The 25,726-nt window shown below is 37.0% G+C and overlaps 1 protein-coding gene across 2 annotated transcripts in view; it reads right to left on the minus strand.

The window, feature by feature from the left end:
• Nucleotides 1-25,726, minus strand: part of DHX29 (DExH-box helicase 29) — a 46,372-nt gene that overhangs the window by 16,141 nt on the left and 4,505 nt on the right. Inside the window, exons 2-12 of one of the 2 annotated variants that reach the window (XM_030321013.1) lie at nt 22,687-22,760; nt 21,188-21,301; nt 19,099-19,228; nt 18,238-18,380; nt 16,160-16,285; nt 12,880-13,006; nt 11,959-12,117; nt 10,120-10,285; nt 9,743-9,866; nt 7,878-8,483; nt 6,052-6,195 (exon numbers count right to left, since the gene is read on the minus strand). In XM_030321013.1, the coding sequence (XP_030176873.1) occupies nt 6,052-6,195; nt 7,878-8,483; nt 9,743-9,866; nt 10,120-10,285; nt 11,959-12,117; nt 12,880-13,006; nt 16,160-16,285; nt 18,238-18,380; nt 19,099-19,228; nt 21,188-21,301; nt 22,687-22,760 (1,913 nt within the window). Of the gene's footprint in view, nt 1-6,051; nt 6,196-7,877; nt 8,484-9,742; nt 9,867-10,119; nt 10,286-11,958; nt 12,118-12,879; nt 13,007-16,159; nt 16,286-18,237; nt 18,381-19,098; nt 19,229-19,706; nt 19,784-21,187; nt 21,302-22,686; nt 22,761-25,726 lie in introns of those variants that run through there. The other variant, XM_030321021.1, reaches the window with a different exon arrangement.

Genomic DNA, 25,726 nt, shown 5'->3' on the forward strand with positions numbered 1-25,726 from the left:
TGAACTCTGTTCCAACATCTGTTACATCCTTATATTTAACATGAGCTTTTTCACTGAGCTTTTTCTTTGTTTTTACCAGATTGTTCAAGATGTTAACAGTATTAAACTTAAGCACAATTCAGTAAATCATGTAACAGAATGCTAATACTAAACCATGAAAGAACAGCTTCCTGAAGTTGGTCTGGCTTTTCAATGAGGGTTCACTCTGAGGCAAGAATATATAATAGGGAAAAGACAGTCTTTTCAATAAATGGTGTTGGGAAAACTAGACCACCTTCTTACACCAAACACAAAATAAAATGGATTAAAATTCTAAATGTGAGACCTGAAACCATAAAACTCCTAACAGAAAACATAGGCAGTAATCTCATGGACATTGGTCTTAGCAACATATTTTTATGGATTATGTCTCTTCAGGCAAGGGAAACAAAAGCAAAAATAAACTATTGGGACGACACCAAAATAAAAGCCTTTTGCACAGTGAAGGAAACCATCAACAAAAGAAAGGCAACTTAATAATGGGAAGAGATACCTGCAAATGATATATCTAAGAAGGGGTGAATATCCAAAATACATAAAGAACTAAAACAACTCAACACCAAAAAAACACAATTAAAAAGTGGGCAGAGGACCTGAGTAGACATTTTTTCAATTAAGACATATAAATGGCCAACAGATATATGAAAAGATACTCAACATCACTCATCATCAGGGAAACGCAAATCAAAACAATGAGATACCACCTCAAAACACTGAAAATAGCAAGAATTAAAAAGGTAAGTGTCGGTGAGGATGGGAAGAAAAGGGAATATTCATGCACTTTTTTGGGGAATGTAAACTGGGCAACCACTATGGAAAAGAGTCTGAAGTTCATCAAAAAATTATAAACAGAAATACAGAATGATCCAGTAATTCTATTACTGGGAGTTTACCCAAAGAAAACAACAACACTAATGCGAAAAAATACATGCACCCATGTTTACAGCAGCATTATTAACGAGGGCCAAGATATGGAAGCAGACCAAGTGTCCATCCGTAGATGAATGGATAAAGAAGATATGGTATATATACAATGGAATATACAATGAAATATTACTCAGCCATAAAACAGAATGCAATCTTACCATCTGCAACAACATGGATGAATGAAGAGATTATTATGCTAAGTGAAATAAGTCAGACATAAGGCAAATAACATGAAAAAATATGTATTTCTGATAGTGACAATATGGTGTAGCACTATGGGGACCCTGAGTTTGTCTCATCCATGAAACATAGCTAGATTAGCATCAAGCCATTTTGAACACCTGGAAAATGACCTGAGAATTAATGCAAAAATCTGCCTAATTTGAGCCAGAGAACTTGGCAGGTATGTGGTGCAGAGAGGTGAACTGGGGGGAGAGAAAAGCCACAGAGCCATGGAGGGTAGGGAGCTGTTTTTGCAGAGACAACAGAAAGAAAAAGGAGGAAGACTGCAGCACACTGGGATCACGCAAGCAAAGCACTCCCTTTAAGAGTAGCTGGAGAGAAAGAGATAAAGAGTGAAAACACTTGCAGGGGACTGGACAAGAAATCTGTTCCCCAAAACTATTGATGGGGAGGAAGGAGAGGGTTTCAATACCACCAGGCTTCTATAAACAGTGGAGCACAGAGTCTAAAGTTTCAGAGCTTAGAGCCTGGTGGCGCTCTGATGAGGAAGTAGGGGGAATCCCCAGGAGCATGCAGCACAGTCTGAGGGGTCCATGTGCCACATAAGGAGAAGCGGTTCCCCTGTTTGGAGTGTCTGTGGTACAGGCCATGCAGCTTCCTTCCAGGCCAAAGTCCTGGTGGACCCTGGAGAGCTGCCATGTTTACTGATATTGGAACAAAGACAGGAATACAGCAAAACCTAGCACTAGCTATGTGTTGTGATTTACCATAAACTCAGAGCCTCTGCTGCTGTGCGATCACATGAACATTTTCTGGGACAAGACAGCACCAGGCTGTTGTTCAATGAGACCCTCCTCCAGAGAATCAGCATGGGTCTGAGCGGTGGATTTTTGAAACACAGCTCCATCTGAGATAAAACTCCGGAGGGAGGCACCACCTGGCAATCAGATAGCTTGGACACAGGGTAAAGGCGGGGAGTGGATGGCAGCCTGAGACAAAGGGGTGATTGAGGGCATGAAATTCACGTACCAGAGACTAGAGAGCTGGGGAAAGCCATTTTCACCATGCACAGATGACCCCAGTGAGCTAAGCAGCACTACCAAGTGGAGAAGGGAGCCATTACACCCAGCCCCACTCACCTGCACCCTCCAGGGACATCTCTTAGAAGACCAGAACAAATCCCTTCTACCTGCTTAGCTTACGGACTGGACTATATAATGTGCTGCAAGATTTCAGTTCTAGGTAAAATGGATGTAACTTCATTCAAGTTTCACGCTGTTTGCTTGTTGTTCATTTTCTTTGCTTCTGTTTTTCCTTCTGTTTTCTTTTTCCTTTCTTTTCTTTCTCTTTCTTGGATACAGAAAGAGCAAATTTTTTTAATTAAAAAATTTTTAATTCTATTTTTGTATTTTATTTTTTTAATTAAAAAATTTTTTAAAACTTTTTTCCTTTCTCTTTTCTATCAAGCTTCTCTCAACAAGTAGAGCAAAACACACCTAGGATCTAGCTTCCTTTATTTTTTTTGTTTTTTTAATATTTTATTTTTAATTTTTAAATTTATTAATTTTTTCTTCCTCCAAAATGATACAATGGAGGATTTTACCGGACAAGAAAAAACAGGAAGAAATGACAGCCAGGGATTTAATCAACATAGATATAAGTATGATGTGTGGACTAGAATTTAAAATCACAATTACAAGAATACTAGCTAGGGATGAAAAAAGTATAGAAGACACCAGAGACTCCCTTTCTACAGAAATAAAAAAACTAAAACCTAGTCAGGCCAAAATTAAAAATGCAATAACCAAAATGCAACTGCGAACGGATGCTGTGATGGTGAGGATGGATGAAGTAGAGCACCCAATCAGTGATACAGAAGATAAAATTATGGAAAATCATGAAGCAGAAAAAAAAGAGGGAAACAAAGTCTAAAGATCATGATACAAGATGTACAGAACTCAGTGATTTATTAAAGAGTAACATTGTATCATAGGAGTGCCAGAAAATGAAGAGAGACAAAAAGGGGCAGGAGGTTACATAAGCAAATTATAGCTGAAAACTTTCCTAGTCTGGGATATCAAAATCCAAGAGGCAAAGAGAACTCCCATTAGATTCAACAAAGCTGACCATCACCATTCCATATCCTACTCAAATTCACAAAATACACAGACATGGAAAAAATCATGAATGCAGCAAGGGGAAAAAAACTCCTCAATCTACAAGGGAAGACAGATCAGGTTTGTAGCAGATCTGTCCACAGAAACTTAGCAGGCCAGAAAGAAGTGACAGGATATATTCAAAGTGCGGAATCGCAAAAATGTCCAGGCAAGAATTGTTTATAACAGCAAGGCTGTCATTCAAAATAGAAGAAGAGATAAAGAGTTTCCCAAACAACAACTAAAGGATTTTGTGACTACTGAGCCAGCCCTGCAAGAAAATTTAAGGGGGGGAGGCTCTTTTTTTTCTTTACATTTTTTAAAATGTTTATTTTTGAGAAAGAAAGAGAGATCATGAGCGGGGAAGGAGCAGAGAGAGAGGGAGACAAAATCTGAAGCAGGCAGGCTCCAGGCTTTGAGATGTCAGCAGAGCCCAACATGGGGCTCAAATTTGTGAACCATGAGATCATGAGCTGAGCTGAAGTCAGACGCTAAACCGACAGAGCCACCCAGGCGCCCCTAAGGGGGGGACTCTTTGGAGAAGAAACAAAACAAAAACACCAAAAGACTAGAAAGGACTAGAGAATATCATTAGAAATGCCAGTTCTACAGGCAACACAAGGACACTAAATTTTTGTCTTTCAATAATCACTGTAAATGTAAATGGACTAAATTCTCCAATCAAAAGACAAAGGGTATCAGAATAAGAAAACAAGACTCATCTATATGCTGCCTATAACAGACTCATTTTAGACTTAAAGACACCTGCAGACTGAAAGTAAGGGGATGGAGAACCGTCTATCATGCTAATGGATGTCAGAAGAAAACTGGAGTAGCCATACTTATATCAGGCGATCAAATTTTAAAGACTGTAACAAGAGATACATTCATATTATTAAATATATATACATATAAATATGTATATTCAATGTCAACCGTGATTTTTTTTTCTGGGATATGAGATTATAGGTTTTTATTTTCATTTTTGTATCTTGCTATATTTGTAATATTTTCTTTTAAAGTTTATTTGTTTTATTTTATTTTTTTTAAAGTTTACCTTTATTTTTTTAATTAATTAATTATTTTATTTTATTTTTTTTTTAGACAGAGAGAGACAGAACATGAATGGGGGAGGGGCCGAAAGAGAGGGAGACACAGAATCAGAAGCAGTCTCCAGGCTCTGAGCCATCAGCCCAGAGCCCGACGCGGGGCTTGAACTCACAGACCACGAGATCGTGACCTGAGCTGAAGTCAGACACTTAACCAACTGAGCCACCCAGGCGCCCCTTAAGTTTATTTATTTTAGAGAGAGTGCATATGTATGAGAGCATGAGCCGGGGAGGGGCAGAATGAAGGGGGGAAGAGAGAATTCCAGGCAGGCTCCACACTGTCAGTTCAGAGCCTGATGCGAGACTCAAACTCACGAACCATGAGATCATGACCTGAGACAAAGTCGGACATTCGAATGAGCCATCCAGGCGCCCCTATTTGTACCATTTTCTAAGCAAAAGGAGGAAAATGACGGAACAATCTATATGTAGTCTATTAATTAAAAATCAATGAATGACTGAACTTTAATACTGCCTTCTGAATTTAGTGAATTAACAGGCATTTATAAAAACTTTACATCAGGGAAAATTTTTTAAATAGTTCTTGTATAATAGAAATGCTATGTATCTTATTTCTTCTTGACAAAATCATGTACAAAGCAAATCAGTTTACATGTGGTAGGCTACAGCACCATTTAAAATAATTCTAATGGGAGGGGCACATGGGTAGCTCATTTGGTTAAGTATGTGACTCTTCATCTCAGCTCAGGTCGTAGTTTCACAGTTCCTGGGATCGAGCCCTGAGTTGGGCTTTGCTGCTAAGAGCAAGGAGCCCACTTGGGGTTCTCCTCCTGCTATCTGCCCTCCCTTGCTTACAGGCTCTCTCTCTTTCTCTCTCTCTCTCTCTCTCTCAAAAAAAATAAATAATAATTCTAAGGGGAAATTTTCAATTTAAAGATTCAATTTAAGTGTGCATTAAAATTTGATCCAAGGACATACAACTCTTGATTTCTGCTCAGGTCATAATCTCACCATTTGTAAGTATAAGCCCCGCATTGGGTTCTGCACCGACAAAGTGGGACCTGCTTGAGATTCTCTGTCTCCCTTTCTCTCTGCTCCTCTCTCTCAAAAATAAACATTAAAAAAAATCTGATTCAAGGAGGGATATATCTATAGAGTAAATGATGAAGATTTCTTGGTTTTTTTTAGTACGAATTAAGGAAAATCCTTTAACAACCAAATGTAGTTAAGAAGCAGTATACACACCACAGACTGCATCCAGATGGCCTCAGTTTGAACCTCCGAGTTGCAAAACTTACTGGCTATGTGAACTTACACATAGTATTTTAACCTCATTGTGCCTCAGAGCAACTGTCAAAGGAGATAATAGTATCTACTTCACTGGATTTCAGGAAAGGTTAAATGAATTTATATATATATATATATATATATATATATATATATATATATATATATATATACATACATACACACACACACAGTCAGGAGCATATAGCAAATGCCATATGGTATTAAAACAATTAACATGAGACATATTTGTTAGAGAAAATTAAATAATTATATACACAGGGGCATTTAATAAGCATGAAGAAAATGTTAGATAGTATTAGAAATAGCATCCTTTTAACGTGAAACTGTTTAGAATTTATCTGAACACGACTACAGAATATACTCACCTCGTCTACAATAACATGAGACACATTGGTTAGGAGACCATCTTCCTGAAGTTTCCTTAGCAAAACTCCTGTTGTACAATAGAGTAACCTTGTAGATTCACTAGCTCGAGATTCCATCCGGATCTGATATCCACACAAAGAATTCTATAGGGAGAACATAAGGTTGAGATAAGATTCTCATAAGTGATCTGGGAAACAAGAGCTAAGAAATGAAGCACAGGTGCTGATCCTGCTACTAAGTAGGGCAGTTTAAGGAAATCTAGTTAGTGAAATTAAAAAAAATTTTTTTAACTTTTTAAATTTATTTTTGAGAGAGAGAGAGACAGAATGTGAGCGGGGGAGGGGCAGAGAGACAGGGAGACACAGAGTCCAAAGCAGGCTCCAGGCTCTGAACTTACAGCACAGAGTCCGATGCGGGGCTCGAACTCACAAACAGTGGGATCATGACCTGAGCCAAAGTCGGATGCTTAACCGACTGAGCCACCCAGGTGTCCCAAATTAACTAAAATTATTGTCCCAATATCTTCAATTGTATAAAACTATAAAATTTGTTCTGCTAACTTAAAAAAAATTTTTTTTTAATGTTTATTTATTTTTGAGAGACAGAGCGTGAGCAGGAAAGGGGCAGAGAGAGAGGGAGACACACAGAGTCCGAAGCAGGCTCCAGGCTCTAAGCTGTCAGCACAGAGCCTGACACAGGGCTCGAACTCATGAACTGTGAAATCATGACCCAAGCTGAAGTTAGATGCCCAACCAACTGAGCCACTCAGGTGCCTCTGGTTTGCTAACTTTAAACAAGAAAAACTTTTGATCTCTTCAAAGTGTTGAGACAAAAGCTGTTCACTCCAGGTACCATCAAAGATTGATTATTGTATTCTAATTAAATTATCTTGCAACAAAATATTGAGGTACTCAGGACAAAAATTTAGAGCAGTTCCTACAATTTGGTCTCCTTTTCTGTCAAGATTTCATAAAAGCTGCCACTGTTAAAGAGCAACTGGTCTCATACCAGTGGTGCCTCATGGGACTCTTGAGGTGACTTCTATTCTCATCACATTTTTTATTTCTTCAGTTATTTTTAAAATAATTTTTTGTATGTATGTATGTAATGTCTGCACCCCATGTGGGGCCTGAACTCACAACCCTGAGATCAAGAGTCACAAGCTCTACCAAGTGAGCCAGCCAGGCTCCCTTCTAAGGTCATTCTTTTATTTGCCATGTATGTACATGTCTGTTATTCTCTTAACATAAGTTCCTTATAAGATAGAAATTATGTCTTTTTTTCTTCTTACATTCCATGAGAGAAATCCATACCATGTTTCACAAAAATTTTTAGTGAAGGGTTACCTATCTTAAAGACAGAGGCAAAAATGTTAGGGGCGCCTGGGTGGCTCACTTGGTTAAGCGTCTGACTCCAGCTCAGGTCATGATTTCGTGATTTGTGAGTTCAAGCCCCATGTCGGGCTCTGTGCTGACAGCTCGGAGCCTGGAGCCTGGTTCAGATTCTCAGTCTCCCTCTCTCTCTGCCCCTCCTCACTCATACTCTGTCTCTCTCTCCCAAAAATAAATTAAAAAACATTTAAACAAATGTTAAATACCATCTCTAGAAAGAACAATTCAAAGTGTAATTAAGCTGAGTTGTATCAACCTGGAATTCATATTTGGTTCTAAACAATTTTATTAATTTCTATATTTTGCAGTTATTCTGCTACTGAATAGCCAGTAGCAGTGTCAAAACTCATACACTGTACAGGTTTCATTTGGATCCCAAGAGCACAGATGAGTAATGTCACCACTCACTGAGATGGAGTTGAACGACATCTTACCCTTCCTCCAGGTCCATTTTCACAGCCCAACTCATCACATACTCTTGTGGCTAAACTCACTGCTGAGATTCTTCGGGGCTGGGTGCAGACAATGTTACACTTACTAGCTCCCCACTCATTTAGAAGCAAATCTTCCAAGAGGAAATGTGGTACTTGAGTACTTTTGCCACTCCCCGTTTCACCTGCCACAACCACTACCCGGTGCCTTTTAAGAGTTTCAACAATTGAATTCCTATGCTTGAACACTGGTAACTGCTGCCTTTCCTTTAGAAGTCTCTGGTACTTAGGTGTGCTTTGCAACTTCCTAAAGAGGGCTCTAACAGGTTCCAAAGTTTCTGCCTTTTCTGATTCCAAGGACAGTGCAGAAAAATCCTCATCAGAAACTAAATTTTCCCAAGATTCCTCAGGATCTTCAGAGTTTTCTCTCTTATTTTCAGAATGTTGTTGCTGCTGCTGCTGCTGTTTCAATTTGTTCAGAAGTTTGGCAATAAAAAGATCACGTGGCTTATTGGTTTCCATTTTATTTAATTCTTCCTTTTTCTTTTCTGCATCACTCCACTCCAACCAAACATCTCGGTAAGTGGGAGGAAGTAACTGGTGCACAGACTATAAAGGAAAAAAAACAAAACAAAACACCAGTATGTTATTTTCACTAATTACTTAATATTAAAATTCAATAGGCTGGAACTTAGAAGGATAGCTATTTTCCTCTTAAAATGTAATTTGTCTCTTAGTTACTATTTTAATATAAGATACACATGCATATGATGCAAATTTATAAACAGCATATAATATTCAGGCTTCTAAACTTACTGTGTGACCTTCGACAAATAACCTCTCTGTGTCTCAGATTCTACGTTGGTAAAATGGGCCTAATATCTCCCTTACAGACACACTCTAAAGTAAACTTTTAATACATGAAAAGTGCTCATTCCTGGAGCAAACTACTGAGTATATTTTTATTATTTATTCCTGCAGTGGTACTATGTAAATATGTAGGTGATCCATAAAGCATTTCTGAAAGAAAATTCCCTCTGAGATGCTGGCAGGTAAATGATATTACAGGTCAAAGTATTTAAAATAAATACAGTGAAGTGAATCTAAGTTGTCCTAATTCTGTGTCATAAAAAAGCCCACAATTATCTCTATAACACTGAGAGTTACTTCTATCAATTAAGCTTAGCTTATGATCCCTTTTTGCAAAATAGGTGAAATAAAGACATCACAAATTTTTACTGGCAGAAGCTGGAAAAGAACTATCGTTTGGAGTTCCACTTCATCAGGGTCTAAAATTTCCAGTGGTTCTAATTTCCCATGAAGAACATGTATTTATTGCAAAAAAGAAATGTTGACAATCCAACAATCCAGGAAAAAAAAAAAGCTTCCTTCAGAAGTACTTCAATCTTTCTTTAACCTGAAAGCTTATAGTTCATATATTCTAAAATTGAAAACTGGAACTAAGTTCTATAACTTTTCAAAAGAGAGAAAAAAATGTAACATTCAAGAGAGACATAACATTTAAATAAGCATTAAACTGTTTAAAAATTCTCCTTACTTCAACCAACCTAGAACAACTATTTTTAATCCATAAAATAGCACAGCCTGAAAAACTAGACCAGTGAAATGGTTCAGAGCCTCTGGTCTAAGGACAGAAAGACGAAGCTATGTTTAGGGGCAAGACGCAGTCAAAATCATAAGTAAGCATTTAACGAGGATTAATCTGAAGAAGTGCTAAGTAAAAACTGGCACCGAAGGCCATCGTTAAATACTACATTCCATATGCTCATAGTTTTATGTTGGCAAAGTACAGTACATGCACTACTCCACGAATGACTTTTGAAACACATCAATTTAAAAAGTCTCACCTGCCCTTTCACTAAACGGTACAGAGCTAGAGTTGCTCCCAGGTGCTGAGCTTGCATGCCATCTTCTGTTAAGATTGTAGGGCATACTACCAGTACGTCATCTTCAGACTTGATTACTCTTACCCTACAAGGAAGCCAAAGATTTTTAAAATAAAATTAATGAAGTAAAAACAAGTCAGAATTCCATTCACACTGAGCCTAAGTTCACATTAATTAATTAAATATTTCTAATGAAGACACTGTACTAGATAACGTATCAGCACTATCAACCTGAGATGTGAAGAGAGCTTCCTAAATATGTCTACTTAACATGTAAGAAACAGATTTTTCATCTTAGATTTTTCTAAAAGTTCATTCAATTAACCAAAAAAACATACCTACATTTCCAGTATCTACCTACTGGAACTTTTTCAAAGGAAGGATTTGGACTCTTGGGAAGATTCTTCCTGACCCAATCGATCAGAAATTGTTTGGGAGATTTTCCAGTCCAGCTTCGAGCTGTATAGTCAAAATTTCTTACATCATGAGGTTCTTTCTTTTTCTCTAAAATGATAGACAAAGATTGTTTTTTTAAAAATTGTCATGTGGTAATGTGTAGTCTCTTTTGAGTGATCAAAGTCCTCTCAATTTTGGGAAAAGACCTTTAGAAGAGAATAGGTTAAAAAAAAAAGTTTGCTCTTCTGAGTGATGTAAGGAAATTCTCTTAATGGATAAAACCACTGAATAACTGAATCTTTAAAAAAAAGTATCCTGAGTAACTCATCCATTCTTATAAAATATCTATGATAACTAACCATGTGATGAATTGTTCAGGGTACTCTGAATTATAGTATTTGGGAGGCTACCACACAGGAAGGGTAATCTTTTGAAAAAAATATAGATCAGATGTCATTTCTCTGCTTAACAGCTGCTGCTGCCACCGCCACCTTCATTGGTTTCACATTATGTATAAAAGTCCAAATTCTTCACCACTGCCTAAAACCTTTTCATGGTCCATCTCTGCTTATCATGCCACACAGGCAGGCAGTCACTTCCTCAAATGCTCTAAGCCTACTTGGCCCAGTACAGAGGCAGTAGCCACACATGAACAAATCTAAATTAATTACAATTAAACTTTCAGTTTCTCAGTTGCATTAATCACATTTCAAGTGCCCATTACTCCTATTTGGCTAGTAGCTATCACACTGGATAGCCCAGATATATAACATTCCTATCATAGAGTGTTCTGTTGAATAGTCTGCTCTACGTCTTCTCTACCTTAGACTTCCAATGTACTGTCTCCCTCCTTCTAAGGTGGCTCTTCCCACCAAGGTATCACTGGGCTGACACCTAATCATCTATCAGATCTCAGAGCAAATCAACAGCCCCATTGTTATCTCTAATATTAAACACCAGTATTCTTGCTCTGATAGCATACATCACAATTTATAATTAAATATTTGTGTATATGTAATGCTTATCTCCCCTACAAGACCATACACTTGAAGAGGGCAAGGACTAGGTTATTTTGTTAATTACCGTACATACAGCAACTGACATTATCAACAATAAAAATTCAATAAATATTTATCAAAGAATATATAATTAAAAAACTGACAATTTAGCACAGGACTTGACTATAGTACAGATAAATATCATACAAGCTATATCAATAATTTACTTAGCACAAATAAATGCACCATTACACACATCCAGTGGCAAGGCAGTACTCATGGCAGAGTCCTCTTAGGGCTGTTTGAGTTAACCTTGAAGCGAGGGTAAGGTTGGCCAAGTAGGGGATAACAGAATGAGCAAAATCATGGAGCCATGAAATAACACATGTTCTAGAGAATGTTGCGGCTACAGTACTTAGCTGGGAGAATAAAGTGGGAAGGCAGATTGTGGTAGAATGCAAAGGCTCTTCAATGCCATGGTAAGTATGGACTTACTACTGATTGAGGGTTTTTAACAGGGAAATCACATTTAGATAGGTTATGGAAAATAATTCTGGCAGGAATTTGGAGGATGGACTGGAAAGAGATGAGACTGAAACAAGATACTTAAAATTACAAAATGCTACAAAAGTTATAATTATTATTTTTCCAAGACAGCATGTGGAAGCGTAACTTTACTGCCAACTTATGTAGCTTGCTAGAATGCAAACTAACAATTTCTCAGTTGTATTTTCACTGACATTTTAATTACTTTCACCTTGAAATCCTTTCCCTTTGTTTTACCTTTCTCTTCTTCAGTAGCAGCTACAGATTTTTCAAATAAGTTAAAGTTCAAAGCCCTTTCTTCTTCTGTGGCTACAAGAGGCTTTTTCCTTTCATTCTGTTGATGTGAAATCTTTATGGCTGGATTGAATACTGGATGGTCTTCTAAAGTTTCCATTTCTACCAAGAAAAAAAAATTGTGCTTTGTTGTATTTGTTTTTTATGTCTCTTTACTTTGCAGAGACGGTTAAAAAACAAACAAAAAAACCGCAAAACAACAACAAAAACAGAACAGCATTCTTTCTTTTTCCTTGCAGCCAGTTATTCAACACCTTCTACTTGGAATTTATGCTAGAAGTCAGAGGCAATTTATTTTCACATCATATACTAAAATGTTTTAAATGAATTATTTAACAGATGTAGAAGGTCTGGAAAAACATACTCATTAGACATGAATGCTCATGGAAGTGTACCTGACTCTCCTTTTTGAATGAGGATGGTATTTTATGGTATATTTCAGAGGCTGCCAAACTATGGCCACTGGGTCGCATCCAGCCCTGCTGCCTGTTTCTGTATAGCCTATAAGCTAAAAATGATTTTGGTATTTTTAACTGGTTGAAAAATATACGAAGTATTTGGTGACATGTGAAAATTTATATGAAATTCCTATTTCAGTATCCATAACGTTTTATGAGAACATAGCCATTTACTTACATACTACCAGTGGCTGCTTCTATGCCGTGACAGGAGAGTTCAGTAGTTGTGAGAGCATCTATATGGCCCACACAACCTACAATATTTATTATTTGCCTTGTTACAGAAAGCCTACCAATCCCAGGTATAAACCGTTAGGAAAGAGTAGACAAAAAGAGGCAACCTCCATGCCAGGAAAGCCAAAAAAAGAAGAGACATTTATATACCTAAGAATTTTTAAGTGTTTACCTCTTTGAAATTTCCTTATTTTTTCTTGAGCCTCTTTTTGGCCTTGCTTGTTTTTTTCTAGTTTAAAGGTAGCTGCCTGCTCCTTTGCATCCAGAAGTTTTGCTGCAAGGTGCAAGTACCTTTCATTCTGTTCCAAAGAAGATATTGATTCAGAAATTTAAAAAAGAACAAAATCAGTTAAGTCATTTGTCAGTTTATTATAGAAAAACCTATGATCTTTTAATCTTATTCTTTGATCCAGCAAATCTGCTTTTAGGAATTTTTCACAGAGAAATAATACAAAGGTGCAGATTTGTAGGTAGTAGTGACAGAAGAGGAAAAACTGCAAATCAAAGGTACTCATCTACAGAGAAAATCTGTCAGCCATTAGAAAAAAAAATGAGGTACCAAAAGAATGAGGGTGATCCACATGGAAAATTTCCTTGACATGTTAAATAAAATTAAAAACTACAGAATAAAAGTTAAGTAAGCTCGGGGCGCCTGGGTGGCGCAGTCGGTTAAGCGTCCGACTTCAGCCAGGTCACGATCTCGCGGTCCGGGAGTTCGAGCCCCGCGTCAGGCTCTGGGCTGATGGCTCGGAGCCTGGAGCCTGTTTCCGATTCTGTGTCTCCCTCTCTCTCTGCCCCTCCCCCGTTCATGCTCTGTCTCTCTCTGTCCCAAAAATAAATAAACGTTGAAAAAAAAAATTAAAAAAAAAAAAAAAGTTAAGTAAGCTCATTTCTGTAAAAAGGAAGTATTTTGTTTTTACACATTTTATAATTTACATAAAGGATTGTGTAGATAATAATATAATAATATTCATCTGAAAGTTACCTTTCCATATTCTCTTTCTTGTAGAAAATAGGGACATTAAAAAAAAAAAAAGGCCTCTGGTAAAATGGGTGTTATAAAACTTAAGGACTAGCTCCACTGAGCAAACATTAGATGCAGTTTAAAATTAAACTCAAATTTGTTTTTTTCCTTAGGTTAACAAAGTACAGATGAGAAGCATCAAGGCACAAGGTGAAGATAAGGGCATGTATAATGCTGCTATGAAACACAACTGTTAACATGAATGGAAAAGAGATCAACTAAGGCAGCACATCGAGCTTAAGCCTGGAACCACTTTGTGTAGAACACACTGATACAGTGTAAACAGAAGCGTTAGCTGTCTGTACCTCTTGTTCACCCAAATCACATTCTTCCATCATTCCTATTTCTGCCATTGATACCACTGTCCCTCCACCTGAAAATCTCTTGCTGTCTTTAGCTCATTAACTTCTTTACTCAGTAAACCAAAACTTTCTATTGGTTCTTGCTTTAAATGTTTCTGTTGCCTTCCAATTCCAATACCAATTTGGAGCCTTATTATTTCATACCTGAGGAAGTGCAAAAGCTACCAAATGGCTTCCCTATCCTTTCCAAATCACCTTGAATGCTAGTAAATATTCCAAACCACTTTAAGCACTTTAATTAATTTTGACCTAAAATACCAAATTCTTGTAACTCACCTGCCCCCAACTTCGAGAAGCTCTTCCCAAGAAAAAAAAGTCAAATTCATTTTTTTGGGATCAAAATCTTCTGGTCTCAGCTAAACTCACTTGTTTACTCCTTCCTGTCAGTACTCATCTACATCGTATACTCTGTATATATTCATATATTGTTTAATACCCAAAGGCTCATTGCACAATCCACTTCTGTACACTGTTCACACTATTTTACCCATATGGATCATCTTCCCTTTACTGCCCATGCACACTTTGCACCCTTCAAGTTCCCCCTCTCTTCTTGAGAAGAGACTTCTTGCAGTCTTGACCAAATGTTTTAATCAGAAGAGACCTCTTCTTTGACCCTTAATGGAGACTCATACTGTCCTAAGTTCTTTTTGCTTATATTAGTTTAATATAGGCACAGAGTTTTAAAAATACATATAGGATACAGAAGAGTATAAAAAAAGAAGTGTCCCTCTCATTCTACCACCCCAGTCCTAATCACTAATAATAGCTTCTCGTGTATCTTTCCATATCTTTTCTGTGCATATAGAATGAAAATACACATATATATATTTTTTTCTTTTACACAAATGGGTTCATCATACTACACATGGTGTTTTGCAACTTCCCTTTTCTCTTTCTAAACCAATTTTATTAAGGTATGATTTACATATAATATAATGCACCCATTTAGGTATACAGGTGAATGTGTTTCATAAATATATATATTGATTTAACCATCATCCTAATCAAGATAAAAAACATTCCCACCATCCCCAAAAGTTTCCTCATGCTGCCTTACAGTGAATCCTCTTTCCCTATCCTTGGGCTCAAGCAACTACTGATCTGCCTTTTGTCATGAGAGATTGATTTAGCAAGGATGACTTATCTGGAATTTAATATAATAATTACACATGTAGTCATCTGTGTCTCCCTTCTTTCATTCAAGGATTATGCTTTGGAAAGTTGCTTGCAGTGTTTGCCTATTATGAATATAAAACTGCTATGCACATTTGTGTAGAGGTCTTTTGTGGACATGTTTTCAGTTTTCTTGAATAAATACCTAAGAATGAAACTGTTCTGTCACATGGCTAAGTGTATGTTTAACTTTTTAAGGAAGTGCCAGTTTTCTGAAGTGGATATACCATTTTATACTCCCACAATCAATGTCTGAGTGTTCCCGCAGCTCCATGCACTCCCAACACTTGGTATTACTGATCTCTTTAATTGTAGCCATTTTGATGAATATACAATAGGATCTAACTGCAGTTTCCATTTTCATTTCTCTGATGACTAGTGATCTTGAAATTGTTTTTACATGTTTACTGGCTATCCATATGTCTATTTTTGTGAAGTATCTGTTGTCCTTTGAAAACTTCTTTATAAATTCTAAAGTCTACTGTCAGACACGAATTGTAATATTTTCTTCCTACAACTTGTTTTCATGTAACCTTACATTTTTAGTTTCTCTTATATCTAGGCCTCTCTGACCAGACTAAGGATTTTTTTGTAACGAAATGTGCCTTTCTTTTATTATCCAAGGAATTTAGGATACTTCTTACAAATGATAATCATTTAAAAATACTTGATGTTTAAAGATGGGAGGAAACGTAAGTAACACTTATTGAGCAGTTACTTTGTGCCATTTTTATTTTGTTACTTTTAGGTTTTATTTTGCTTAATCTTTCCATCCACTCCTAGAGGTGGGTATTTCTTTAATTTACAAATGAGAAAACTAAGTTACAGAAAAGTTAAATATGTTGCCTATGAATAGCCAGTTAAAAGCCTAATACAAATTTCTAACTCACAGGGTCAAATTTTTCCTCTTCTAAACTTTTAGAATTCTCACTCTTTTCTTCTTCATTTTGCTGTTCGGCATATTGCAAAATCCATGCTTTCATATTTACTTCCAAATTTTTTTCTTCCTTTTTTGGCTAGAAAGGAAAAACAAATATCTGAAAAACCAAAGTTAGAAAAAGGTGTCAAACTATCAAGTGTCCCTGTTTTTACTATTTTTTTTTTTCACTCAGAAACAGTAGACACGTAAACCTCATAAAATCATATTATATACTGTTCTGTGAAGGACAAACGAATTACACCTTGCTTTAAGAAGTTTAAACTTTCAAAATCAAAAAGGTATGTCTATATAAAGAGGCAAAACAATAAGGAGAACTTTAAAAACTACTGCTACTCCAGGCACCTGGGTGGCTCAGTTGGGTTGAGTATCCAACCTCGTCTCAGGTCACGATCTCGTGTTTGTGGGTGAGAGCCCTACATCAGGCTCTGGGCTAACAGCTCAGAGCCTGGAGCCTACTTTGGATTCTGTGTCTCCCTCTCTCTCTGCCCCTTCCCTGATCACATATTCATTCTCCCTCTCTCTCAAAAAATAAAATGTTTAAAAAACAAAAAAACCAACTAGTGCTATTCCTTAAAAATAGTGGTTTTATGGGGATAATGCTTCCAGATTTTTGTTTTTGTTTTGTTTTCAAGCTTTACTGGGGTATAACTCATATATTTAAAAACTGTACATACTTGGGGTGCCTGGGTGGCTCAGTCAGTTGGGCATGCAACTCTTGATTTCAGCTCAGGTTATGATCTTGCCATTCATGGGATCAAGCCCTGTCTCGGGCTCCCTGCTGACCGTGTGGAGCCTGCTTGGGATTCTTTCTCTCCTTCTCTCTGCCCCTCCCCTATTCACATGTATATGCTTTTTCTCTCGAAATAATAAACTTTAAAAAATTGTACATATCTAATGTACATGTTAATATATCAATTATATATTAACTTATCATAATGTATACATAAACTCATTCTGATGAGTTTGGACATATGTGTCCATTCACGATACCTACAATTGAGATACTAAACGTATCCGTCACCTCTATAAACTTCCTTGTGTTCTTTTGTGCACATGGATTGGTGGGGATAGGGAGTGGTGATTGTGGTGAGAACACATAACATGAGACCTATCTTCTGAACATATTTTAAAGTGCATAATATTGTTCTGTTAACTACAGGCACTATGTTACAAAGATCTCTAGAACTTATTCATCTTGTGTAACTGAAACTAAATGATTAGGCAACATTTCCCCATTTTCCCCTCTCCTCCCTTCAGCCTCTGGTAACTTCCACTCTATTCTCCACTTCTATGAGTTTAGCTATTTTGGATACTTCACTTAAGTGGAATCCTATAGTATTTATCTTTCTGTGACTGGTTTATTTCACTTAGCATAATGTTCTCTAGGTTCATGCACACAGAGGTTTTGTGATACGCAGTATATTTAAGCATAACGCCCTAATGAAGTATACCTTCCAGTCTTGACTCCTTGCTGTAATCCCCTTCCACACGTATTTTGGAATTGGCCATGTGATGTGCTTCAACCAAGGAAACATTACCAAGATACAAGCTAGGGCTTCGTAAGAAATTTATAGACTGGGGCTTATCATCTTGAAATACTTGGTCTTAGAAGCCAGATGCCAAGTAAATCAGACCATCCTGTGACCATCATATATGAGGAAACATAAGTTAGCCACATGGAAAGAAGGATGCCTGGTTAGCCCCCAGCTGAGGTACTAGTCCTGTAAGTAAGAAACCATTTTGGATATTCTAGCCTAGTAAGACACCTTGGGAAACAGATGGACTAAACAGCTGACCTTGGTCCAGACTGCAGAATCAAAAGAAATAAACTGGTGGTTTAACTCACTAAATTTTTGGGTGGTTTCTTATGCAGCAATACACTACCAAAACCGTGACAGAAAAGTTTGGCAAACTAATTCTCTTCAATAAGCAAAAACATTATTGCAACCTAGTATTTCTACTCATAAACTGCTATAATGCACTTTATTCTGATTTTATACAACTTCACGTGTTTAATTCTTAAATTACCTTAATCTTAGTATCTTCTGGTTTTTTGATTTTAGGTTGCAATGGAGGTGAAACAGTGGCTGGTATTTGAGGAGACTGGAATTTTGGCCTACTTTTAGTTTGTTGCTCTTCAAATTCTTGACTGAATCCTTCAGGAAGTGCATCTTAAAAATTGGGATTAAAAAAAACATACATATGATATATAAAACATAAACATATACATTCATCAAACATACACAAAAATCCTGGCTAAACAAAGAGCACCTAATTTTCTTCCACACTCATCTCCCCAAGAATAGAAATCCTATGATGAATCTGACTTTATTGTCAAAGTCAAAGTGCGAACACTCATCAGATGACAGCCCACCTCTAAATGGCCATTTATTTCACTCTCAATGTGTTAGGCTCCTAAGTTTTCAAAAAAAGATTTGAACCCTTCCCAACTCTTTGGTTGCCTATTACAGTATATGGCAGGATCCTTAATCAGTCATACAAGCAATTTGGACTCTAGGTTCTTGCTAAAGATGACAACCTTGACTCTCTGGTTATTAAAACTATCCAAAGCCAGATGGCCCAAATTTCTAAACCAAAACCAGGAGAGACAGTCTGATAGGTAACAGGTAGGCAAACTTTAAAAATGTGCTCTATGAAGTACATTATAAAATGACTACTGACAACTGAAAGTAATGCACAAAAAATTTCTTCTTGCATGGACTACAACCTCTGAGAATATACTACAAAGAGCAGGAAAGGGTAAGAACATTCAAACAATAATTATAACACAGTGAAAAAATTTTAAGTAGAGCTTGATACAAATATCACAAATTCTGAATTTCAGAAGGGCTTTAGAAAATGAACGACTTTAATGATAATACTACTTACCATCTGAAAGATTTAAACAGAGCCAATCCAAGGCAGAATGGAGATCACCTCCCTGCAAGAGTGTGTTAGTCATGGCATCTTCAATGTCTTTAGTCTTAAATGAAAATGCTTGTAAAGCCATGTATAAATCCTGTAAGAGGGAAATGCAAAAAAGTCATTCTGTCAATTTTCTCTCCTTTTATTACTAATTTTATTCTACCACTCATTTTATTATCATTTATTTATTTAAGTAGGCTCTATGCCCAGCGCAGAGCCCAATCAAGGGCTTGAACTCACAACCCTGAGATCAAGACCTGAGCTAAGATCACAAGTTGGACACTTAACTGACTGAGCTTAAGGTTATTTATGTATTTAGAGAGAGAGAGGGAGGGAAATCAGGGGAGGGCAGAGAGAGAGGGAGAGAATCCCAACCAGGCTCTATGCTATCAACACAGAGCCCAATGCAAGACTGAAACTCATGCCATGACCTGAGCCAAAATCAAGAGTCAGATGCTTAAGCTACTGGGCCACACAGTAGCCCACTCATTTTAAACCAGAAATTCTGATACAAATTATAATTTCAAAAATATCTTTTCTCCCTTCTAGTTAGAAGAGTTAAATATGCTTACCAGATTGAGAATTTGAGAACTATGGATAAATTTTAAAAGGACCTCAAGGGGTGCCTGGGTGGCTCAGCTGGTTGAGCGTCAAGTTTCAGCTCAAGTCATGTTCTCATGGTTTGTGGGTCTGGGCCTGGCACTGGGCTCTGTGCTGACAGCTGAGAGCCTGGGGCCTGCTTCAGATTCTGTGTCTCCCTCTCTCTCTCTGCCCCTCCTCTGCTCACAAAAATAAACAAACATTAAAAAAAAAATTAAATTAAAACAGTAAATAAAAGGACCTAGAAAATAAACAAACAAATAAATAAAAGGACCTGGAGACACTGCTCATATTCTTACTATCCAACAATATTGTTTGCAATGTAGTATGTTTCCTATGAGTCATTTTTCTGATCTTGTGAAAACAAATTTCACTTAATGTTATAACATAAGCAGGGCACCTGGGTGGCTCAGTTGGTTAAGCATCCGACTTCAGCTCAGGTCGTGATCTTGCAGTTTGTGGGTTTGAGCCCCACATCGGGCCCTGTGCTGACAGCTCAGAGTCTGGAGCCTGCTTCTGATTCTGTGTCTCCCTCTCTCTGCCCCTCCACTGCTCATGCTCTGTCTCTCCCAAAATAAATAAACATTAAAAAAAAATTTTTTTAATCATTGTAACATAAGCATCTTCCCATGTTATCAGAAACTCTTCATCACTTATAAGAGTTACATACTTCATTAGGTAGGTGTATCATAATCATACCTTTTCCTATTAGTGGCCACTCAGGATGTTTTCTCTTTTTCTTATGATTAGTGCTTCAATGAACATGTTCATCTATAAAGTAAAGCATCTTAACGTACTTTCTAAAGCATGATCTTCTGAGCTGGAGAGAATTTGGTTCAAATCCAGACTGTGCTTACTCTACTACTTACTCATTAACAACTGCAGACTATAGCTTATGTAGTAATCTTTACAAGCCCTGATTCCTTCATTTGAAAAGTGGGGCAAAGTATCTTCTGGTATTGTTGTGTCAGAGAAAATGTAAGCAAGGTGCCCACTATAGAGCCTAATATAATTTGTGGAATGTAATTTAGTTTTCACATCACCATTTTAATGTGTGTAGTTGTATATGGCACAATTCCTTCCCTAGTTCTGCAGATGGAAATGATCTACATAAAATCTCAACGGAGTTGAAAAAGTCATTTTATCTCACTATCTTACAACGTAGAACAGGCTTAAAAATGCTCCATTAAAAATAAGGAACTTAGTGGGGGCACCTAAGTAGCTCAGTTAAGCATCTCTTTTGATTTTTGCTCAGGTCATCATCTCATGGTTTGTGGGTTCGAGCTCTGTGTTGAGCTCTGTGCTGACAGCATGGAGCTTGCTTGGGATTCTCTCTCTTCCTGTCACTCTGCCACCCCCCCCCCCCCCCCGCTTATGCATGCACTCTTTGTCTGTCAAAATAAATAAATAAACATAAAAAAAATACAGAACTTAAAAAAAGTTTGCAAAATACCTGTAATTTTTTGGCAGTAAGTCTTCCAGAAATCACTCCTTTGTCATTATTTTGCTTATTATGCTCATTTATCACTCCAATAATTCTTTGCTCTAGTTTGTGATTAATTACCACCTGTTGAAGCCAAAAAGGTCCTGTCAATTAGAATCTAAATTATTACATAATATTTAATAAATAAATGATTAGAAGAAAATCACATAGTTTTCTGTATCCCTGCCAACAATCCAAGGATTTAAGCTAAAATCAGGTAAAATAATTATTATATTTTAGACCGCCATTGGACTATATCTGTACCACATATTTAAGAAAAAATGGGATATGAAAAAAGCAACATATGGCAAGGAAGAAATCCTCTTACAAACCCTCTGAAGCTGCACTGTCTTCGAATTGCTATCATAAAGACCGATTCCTAAGCTTGATCGTAAAGCTGAATCAGAATCCTTGTGGATGGAGCCCAGGAATCTGCTTAATGTAAACCCCAAGCAAACAGCTTTAAAGAATGGATGTTACACTAAAAAGAACACATATCAAATAAAAATAAATACTATATAAATAGTAATAGTTAGGTAACACAAATTCTTTTGGCTCCCAATGTTTGATCTTGTTTTTCTATTAGCCACCTTGTATTCCATTTTTTTGTTTCATATGTTCTTTCCAAACTTTAAACTTCAGAATACACAAACATGTACCTACAAACATGTACCTTTCCTTTACCACATCTTTACTGAATGCCTACCATGATCTATGCTCAAAAATATACTACAGAAATCAGTCTAGCACAGGAAACCTATATAAAAAGATACACTGTAAACCAGCATGGCAACTATTAAAAAAAAAATGGGACCACAAGAAAAACTGGTGAGTTATGAAGGACTTCTTAGAGACTCCAGAGGTGACAAATGGAGAAGGAGAAGCAGGTCATTTTAAGCAGAGAGTTCACTGACAAAAGCCTAGAGTCATAAAATCACACGGGATTTGAAGGAACAATGAGATTTAAACTAAAATTTTAAGTGGAGAAGAATAATGGAAAGGAGGCTGGAAATGTACACTAAACCAGGTCTGAAAGGATGCATATGTTATCCTTAAAGATTTGTATCTTGGGGCACCTGGGTGGCTCAGCTAGTTAAGCATCCGACTTGAGCTCAGGTCATGATCTCATGATTTGTGGGTTTGAGACCTTCATAAGGCTCTGGGCTGACCGCTCAGAGCCTGGAGCCTGCTTCAGATTCTTTGTCTCCCTCTCTCTCCCCTCTCCCTCCTCTTTCTCTCAAAAATAAACATTAATTTTTTTTTTTTTAATTTGGATCTTACCCACATCTTCCTTAAGTTCCTATAGGCTTTCAACATATATGTTACGATTTACATCTATTGAGTACAAATCAGCAATTAATTTATTACAAAAATTTAAAATACACCATTTCTTTTATTTAAGAATATACCTCTTTCTTTCTTTTTCAAAGACAACATTTCTTGAAATGACTCAAGACCTCAGTACTCACTTTCAAAATAGATTTATCCAGATTTGCAGGACCTCCAGAATCATTTGCAGAATTAAAACTATAAATTTTCGGACCTGTATATAACAGACAATAAGTAGTCAAGGCAGTTTAATCATTAATAATTACTACATTATTTTTTCTCTAAAAATTGCTAAACATTAAATATTTGATTTCACCTCTCTTTTGCCTACTTCACCAAATAACTCAATCTACAAGTCAGCAATACTACCTCTAAATTTTCACAAACATTTTACCAATTAGCATTCTCAAGGTTAACAAGTTACTTACAAAGAGCAAAGGCATGTATATTTTTTAAATTAAATCTATGTTCACCTTTATATTTTTAAAGTCAGATGCTCTTCTGCGTGGCACTTAAAACTGAAGCAAGATCTCTCAGAGGATATTAGATTCTTGGCAGAGAAGATGGTTATTTTTGAAGAGAAATACTCCCACCTAAAGTATAAATGAGGCAGCAGCTCCTGTCATCTTCTCCTATTTTTTTTTAATCTTCATTTTTGAGAGAGAGACAGAGACAGAGACAGAGCATGGGTGGGGGATGGGAAAAGAGAGAGAGGGAGACACAGAATCTGAAGCAGGCTCCAGGCTCTGACCTGTCAGCACAGAGCCCGACGCGGGGCTTGAACTTACAAACTGTGAGATCATGACCTGAGCTGAAGTCGGATGCCCAACCGACTGAGCCACCCAGGCGCCCCTCATCTTCTCCTATTGAGTCCAAGGGTTGCTGTACTAGTTTCTTAGGACAAATTACCACAAACTTGGTTGGCCAAATGTAACATATTCTCTCACAATTCTGGAGGCTTTAAGTACAAAATCAAGTTGTCACTAGGACCATGCTCCCTTTAGGTTCTAGACAAGAATCCTTTGGTAATCCTTCTGGTAATCCCAGGAATTGCTTGCCTTGTTTGCCTTTTACACATGGGGCTTCACATGGCCTTAGTCCCTGGTGTCTGTGTTCACATATCTCTCTCCTTTCTCTGGACAATAGCCACTGGATGATTCCATCTCGAGATGAAATATCCTTAACTAATTTTATCTGTAAGGATCTTATTTCCAAATAAGGTTGCATTCTGAGGTTCCAGGTAGAAATGAACTTTGGGGAGATGGGGGTGGGGGGGTGGGAATGATACTACTAAACCCATTACAGTTGTCAAGTCTGTTCCAGCCAAGAGAAACACTATACATATCAGTTCTCTAACGAGTAACCATGAAGGAACACATATTATTTTCAAACCATTAGTCTCATGATCTGTTTATTCTCTTAAAAATCAGTGACGATCCCAAATACTTTTTATGTGAATTCTAACACTGATACACATGTTATAAAAAGGAAAAATTTTTAAATACTCATTAATTCATTAAAAAGAACAAACCCACTATAATATAAATACTTCTTATGAAAAATACCTACATTTTCCAAACCCTCCAAAAAAATGTTTTGGGTTTTTGCAAATCTCTTAATGTCTGGTTTCTCCAATCAATTTTTTGTATTATTATCATGTAGCCACTGAAAAATACCACTGTACACTCATGAGAAAATGAGTACAAATATGGCAAATAACATTTTAATGAAAACAGTTCTCATTTTATGGAGTCCCTGACAGAGAGGTTTCAAGAATTCCACAGGATCCCTTGAACACACTTGACAAACCACTACTATATGAGAATACTCCTAGAATCTTATAACGTCTACTTACTCTGCTGTTAATAAATCTCAAAGTAAGGATTTTTTTTTTTTTTTTTTTACTTTCGGAGAGAAACCTAAACATTAAAAGTTGCTTATTATGATTTTAAAGGTCAAAAACATGGGTCTCTGTTGACTTAGAGTTTTCCTTTCAAGATGCTACTTAATATAATCAGCCATTTCAAAAGAAAAAAGTTTTGGGGTGCCTGGGTGGCTCAGTTGGTTAGGCGTCCGACTTCGGCTCAGGTCATGATCTCATGGTTTGTGGGTTCGAGCCCCGCATTGGGCTCTGTGCCAACAGTTCAGCGCCTGGAGCCTGCTTTGGATTCTGTGTCTCCCTCTCTCTCTCTCTGCCCCTCCCCCACTCATGCTCTGTCTCTCTCAAAAATAAACACTGAAAAAAAAATTTAAAAGAAAAAAGTTTTTCAGAGTAACTATTTACATTTGGGCAGTCTGAATTAGAGACATCAGTGGTTCCCTGAATCTATGCTAGTTCTACAGGAAGTATCCAAGGTTACATAGAGTATATGAAAAGATAGTGACAATTCTGGCACATTATGGTTAATTTCCTTATCTTGTAGTCTTAAACTTTAATTCTAGTAACCTTGCTCATAAACTCAAGTCAATAGTCATATAAATGCGAGTACATATCAGTAGTCCTTAACCATTTCTGTGAAGTCTCATCATTTGCAGTAAACTTATTCACAAATTTTGCATACTAATCAGAGTTTCTAAGTCCCAAAAACCACTGAGGGGATCCAATTATAACCCTTTTGGGAAAGGTACAGATGGTAGAGCAGTTTATTACCAAGACTATACTGAGAAGCAATTCAAGGTTGATGTGTTACTGATGAAGGTGAAACTATAAATTCCTTTAATAATTTTTTGTGTTGAAGATTGAAATAAGCTCTCCTTTGTCTTCTCCAACCACTCTCCCTAAGACAAACAACCATATCACTTCTTAGAAGTCAGCTTATATTGTCAACTTCCAGAGGGCAAATAAAAGAAGCGCTGAGTCCCCAGAAAACCAGGGAGGGAATGCACACAGATACTGCTGCACATTCACTGGGTGCAATTAAAGGTCTCTAAAAGTGGGTATGTTTTCATTTTAATCAATAGGCCAAGGAACTAAGGCAACAATGAGATCTTGCCACAGAGAAAGTACCAATTAAATCAAGTAAGGCAATTTCTATTTCGAATTCTTCTTCTTCTTAAAACATGTTCATATAAGAGTTTTAATGAGTGTGAACGAAAGCTTCAGAATTTGAAATGCATCTTAAACAATTTATGGAAAACTTCCCAAAATATATTTATGCTTCCTGTTATATACACAGTACC

Source organism: Lynx canadensis, chromosome A1 (genome assembly GCF_007474595.2).
Source record: "Lynx canadensis isolate LIC74 chromosome A1, mLynCan4.pri.v2, whole genome shotgun sequence".
Taxonomy (NCBI): domain Eukaryota; kingdom Metazoa; phylum Chordata; class Mammalia; order Carnivora; family Felidae; genus Lynx; species Lynx canadensis.